The sequence below is a fragment of the Puntigrus tetrazona genome, unplaced genomic scaffold, assembly GCF_018831695.1.
Source record: "Puntigrus tetrazona isolate hp1 unplaced genomic scaffold, ASM1883169v1 S000000842, whole genome shotgun sequence".
NCBI lineage: Eukaryota > Metazoa > Chordata > Actinopteri > Cypriniformes > Cyprinidae > Puntigrus > Puntigrus tetrazona.
This window is the reverse complement of record NW_025048442.1, coordinates 17501-22500: the sequence shown is the minus strand read 5'-3', so window position 1 is coordinate 22500 and position 5000 is coordinate 17501. Positions and strand designations below refer to the sequence as shown.

Below are 5000 nucleotides of genomic sequence, written 5' to 3'. Positions count from 1 at the left end.
CAATAATGATCACTAATTAATTAATAAAAACTTTCAGGAAAGAGGCCATGTCAAAAAATAAAATCTGAGATATCAGAGATATTTAATGCGCTGACATTAGCTTCTTCAGATCACTTATCAGTGTTTCTTCAGCTTTCTTTTTAAATAAAGAAAAAAATCTCTCTGAACTGAAGCTCAATGTGTTCTTGTTTAGCAAAACCTGGAACATTGATTTAAATATTTATGAAAATGGTTAAATAAAGATTATACAGTTTATCAGATATAATCACATATCAAATATTATGTCAAATATCAGATATGATGCGAACGTGAGACTCTGCCGGACTGACAAGATGCATATAAAGCTCAAATAAAAAAACAAAAAAACAAAAGCTTGCACAGATAAATCAGACTTAAAAATTGAACATCAAAAAAAAACTATGAAAAAGTTTTTAAAAAGTAACTAATTAAGAAAAATTGTAATATAAAAAGTAATGCACTTGACTGTGGTTTCAATGTGAATGTTTGACTGAAATGACACAAGATGCCACACTTTCTTTGCAAAAGGAATTCTAACGTCATTCTGAAGAATAATAGAATTTTAAAATAATTTGTTTGTTTGTTTGTTAGTTTTTTTACTTGGAAATAAAAGAATATAAGAAAATATAGATATAGACTATAATCATTAATGATCTAATTATGCCTAATTAATAAAAAATATATATATCTTTAAAAAAGAAGCAATTAATTAACTAAAAATAATAATAATAATAATAATAATAATAATAATAATAATAAATATATATATATATATATATATAATTTTTTTATCTAGAAAAATGAATGAATAAATAAAAAATATAAATATATTCATTTAATATATATATATATATATATATATATATATATATATATATATATATATATATATATATATATATATATATATAAATATTAATTTAAAAAAAAAAAAATATATATATATATATATATATATATATATATATATATATATATATATATATATATATATATATATATATATATATATATATATTTGCTTTTAAAATATCCAATACGAGTTCATCACGCTTTAATTGAGAGCATCCAGGAGATATTTTAGCGTTTAGCATCACAATGTTGAAATCTTCACGCTGAACACAAAGGCCAAAGCAGCTCATTCATGCATACGCACTTGTTTACGTTACGCCGTGATTGACAGCTGCGCGAATGTAAATCTCTCCTCTGATTTGTCAAAGCGCCCCACTTCGAGCGCTACGACCACGCCCCCCGCGCACTTTCAACCAATGGCCGAAGAGCACGAAAAAAACCCCACGCATTGTTCTGCATAAAAGCAGCAGCAGGTTCACGGATAAATAACACGCGGGGCCTCCGTCGTCTCGTAGCTCGCGACTATTTATTCACACCGTGCTGTAAAATTTAAAACATTTATTTATTCCGTGTACTATGGGAACAGAACGTTTCTGGCTGCTGGTTATCGGATTTTCTCTTACTGCGAGCGAACCAATCTCCAACTCTACTGAAGAAGTGTTTGCTGGTAAGTTTTTGACCGTCTATTAAAATGAGCGTTTCTTTTTTAGGGGAAAACCAAATAAATAAAATGAAAATTGCATGTGAAAATGATATATAATACATATTATGTATTATGTATCTATTTAGGGGCTATGGGTGTTAACAAAATGCTAATTGAAATGAATCTGAAATGAAATGCAAATATTAGTTTAAAATGGCCAATTTTGAAATTTGTTTGTTTTGCAATAAAAATGCATTGCAATCAACTCTTTATTTGCATCCATTTCCCTCTCTTTCTTTCTTTTTGTCCCCTTCTCTGTAAACAAAGAGGCATGCATAATATTTTAGGAAATGCGTAATATTGATATGCACGCACAGGCACATCTAACTTTATGATTTATGCGTGTTTTGCATTTTTGCCACGGTTTGAGTATGTCTAAGTATGCACTGCTTTAAAAAACGGAAACAATGAAGGGATTAGGGAACAGGTCCGGGGTTTTTAAGCACTGATTCCGGATGGTGCTTAAAAGTTTCAAAGCAGCTCCGTGAGGAAATATCACGCTCTGGATTTCACGTATCATGTCTATAACGCATATATAATAAGAAGTGTTGGTTTCAGGTAACTCCACTGAGCTGCCGCCGGACTACAGAGACGTTCAGTCCAGGTTCTCCATCAGAAACCCAGAATTCCCTGACGAGGATCTCTGCTATCTCGTCCCGGGCCAACGGGACTCTATTACAGACTGCAACTTCAAAAATGCATCCCAAACCTTCCTCATCATCCACGGATGGTCGGTGAGTTCAGTCAGAAAACACACGCATGCACGCGCGCGCGAGGCCTTCTCTCACGCCGGGGTCACCCGCAGGTCGCGGGTCTGTTCGAGAGCTGGGTTCACAAGCTGGTGTCGGCCCTGTTCCAGCGGGAACCCGCCGCTAATGTCATTGTCGTGGACTGGCTGGATCGGGCCAACAAACACTACCCCAAATCGGCAGAAAACACGGGGCTGGTGGGGGCGGACGTGGCCAAGTTCGTCAACTGGCTGGAGGTACTGCGAGCGATGAAAAGAATAAAATAAAAATAATAATAATATAAAAAAACCCAGGTCAAAAACAGGTATAGATAATGAAACTCTACAGCTTCAAAAAAAAAAAAATAATAATAATAATAATAATAATAATAATATAAAAACCCAGGTCAAAAACAGGTATAGATAATGAAACTCTACAGCTTCAAAAAAAAAAATTAAATAAATAATAATAATAATAATAATAATATAAAAAACTTAGGTCAAAAACAGGTATAGATAATGAAACTCTACAGCTTCAAAAAAAAAAAAAAATAAATAAAATAAAATAATAATAATAATAATAATAATATAAAAACCCAGGTCAAAAACAGGTATAGATAATGAAACTCTACAGCTTCAAAAAAAAAAATAAATAAATAATAATAATAATAATAATAATAATAATAATAATAATAATAATAATATAAAAAAACTTAGGTCAAAAACAGGTATAGATAATGAAACTCTACAGCTTCAAAAAAAAAAAAAAAGATAAAAAAAAAGCAAAGGATAAAATGAAAAACGTAATCGCAATCATGAAATATATTTATTTTATTAAATACATTTATTTATCTAGCAATGTGCAATTATTAAAATGATGGGTCACGATTAGGTTGTGATTGTTAGGCAAAACGAAAATGCGTGCAAAACGGGGTTAAATATTGTGCAGAAATTAAATAGAGTTAAAGGGCTGAATGGAAATGGACTGAAACTTGAACAAAAACTTAAAATAATATCGTTTAGATGCAATCTAAAGCTTTAATAAACACGCCGCACGAGAGGATCGTGACTTAAACTGTTTACGACGTTAGCTGAGAAAAAGCTGAAATTGCATTTTCAGATGGAAAACAAAGAGAAAATCGGAAATAAAAAGAAATGTTACCTTGGCGCTAAAATTAGTAGCTTTAAATGAATTCAGAACTGAAACTAAAAACTTAATAGTAATAATAATAATAATAATAATAATAATAATGACAAAAGCACATAAAAATAATGCTTTTTCAGATTTTTGAAAATATTAAATTAAATATATGACATTTGTAAGTATAAGAAGTATTTAAATATATTAATAATAATAATAATAATAATAATAATAATAATAATAATAATAATACTAAAATAACATTGATCCACTTCTATTATCAGGAATACAGGAGATATTAATAATCTAATTAATTCTTTTGTTTATTATAATAATAATAATGATGATAATAATAATAATGACAAAAGCAATTCAATTAAAAGTAAAACTGAAATGTTAAACTGAAAAAAAACCCTGAAAGCTAAATGAAAATAAATAAATTAATTAATAAATAAATGAAAAAATAAAATAAATAAAAACATTAAGTATGTAAAAAGTATATAAGTAATTATAAAAAATAATATAGGGATACGGACCGTATTAAAGGTGTAGTTTTTCCAGGGAGGCTGTAAGAGACTCGTTCAGTTGTGTTTGTGTTGTTGTGAAGGAGCTGGACTTTCCTCTGGATAAAGTGCATCTGTTAGGTTACAGCCTCGGTGCTCACGTGGCCGGCGTCGCAGGAAACCTCACCAACAACAAAGTCAACAGAATCACAGGTTCGACATTCTGCTCCTCCTTATTTCTGGTCCAGTAGAAAACTTTGCCAGATGTTGGTGTTCTTCTCCAGGTCTGGACCCCGCGGGCCCTAGCTTTGAGAACGCTGAGGGCCTGAGGCGTCTGTCTCCTGATGACGCCGTGTTTGTGGACGTCCTGCACACAAACACCCGAGGCTCGCCGGACCTCAGCATCGGTATCCAGAGACCCGTGGGTCACGTGGACATTTACCCCAACGGAGGCACCTTCCAGCCCGGCTGCAGCATTCAGCACACCATGAAGCTCATCGCCGCCTACGGCATTTACAGTACAGCGCATCACACCTTTACTTACTTTTACTCAGTTTTCATTCTAGTTTTGGTTTTCCAACGGAACTTTCTTTCCTTAGATAAAGTTTCGATATTTTTTCAGCTTCATTCCAATGAACAGTGGTCATTTTTAATAGTTGAGTTTTTAGTTAACAATAAAAAAATATAGTAAAATACTTACTGCATTGCCAATAAAAGTGCATATATATATATATATATATATATATATATATATATATATATATATATATACACACACAATACACAATATATACTTTACTTTTAATTTTAATTTGGTTTCAGTAATTTTTGTATTAATTACTAAAATTAATTACTAATTTACTATGCAAATATAACATGTTTCTTAAAAAATATCTATCTATCTATATATATGTATGTATGTGTGTATATATATATATATATATATATATATATATATATATATATATATATATATATACACACATATATATATATGTATGTATATATATATATATATATATATATATACACACAGTATATATATATATGTATGTA

The 5000-nt window shown here is 30.5% G+C and overlaps 1 protein-coding gene across 2 annotated transcripts in view; it reads left to right on the top strand.

Moving 5' to 3' along the window:
* Positions 1 to 1345: 1345 nt before the first annotated feature.
* The window catches only part of LOC122335639 (lipoprotein lipase-like), an 8426-nt gene continuing 4771 nt past the window's right edge, over positions 1346 to 5000 (top strand). Inside the window, exons 1-5 of one of the 2 annotated variants that reach the window (XM_043233495.1) lie at positions 1346 to 1537; positions 2132 to 2307; positions 2379 to 2558; positions 4049 to 4157; positions 4229 to 4462. In XM_043233495.1, coding sequence (XP_043089430.1) covers positions 1447 to 1537; positions 2132 to 2307; positions 2379 to 2558; positions 4049 to 4157; positions 4229 to 4462 — 790 coding nt within the window. In that variant the 5' untranslated portion in view covers positions 1346 to 1446. Of the gene's footprint in view, positions 1538 to 2131; positions 2308 to 2378; positions 2559 to 4048; positions 4158 to 4228; positions 4463 to 5000 lie in introns of those variants that run through there. The other variant, XM_043233496.1, reaches the window with a different exon arrangement.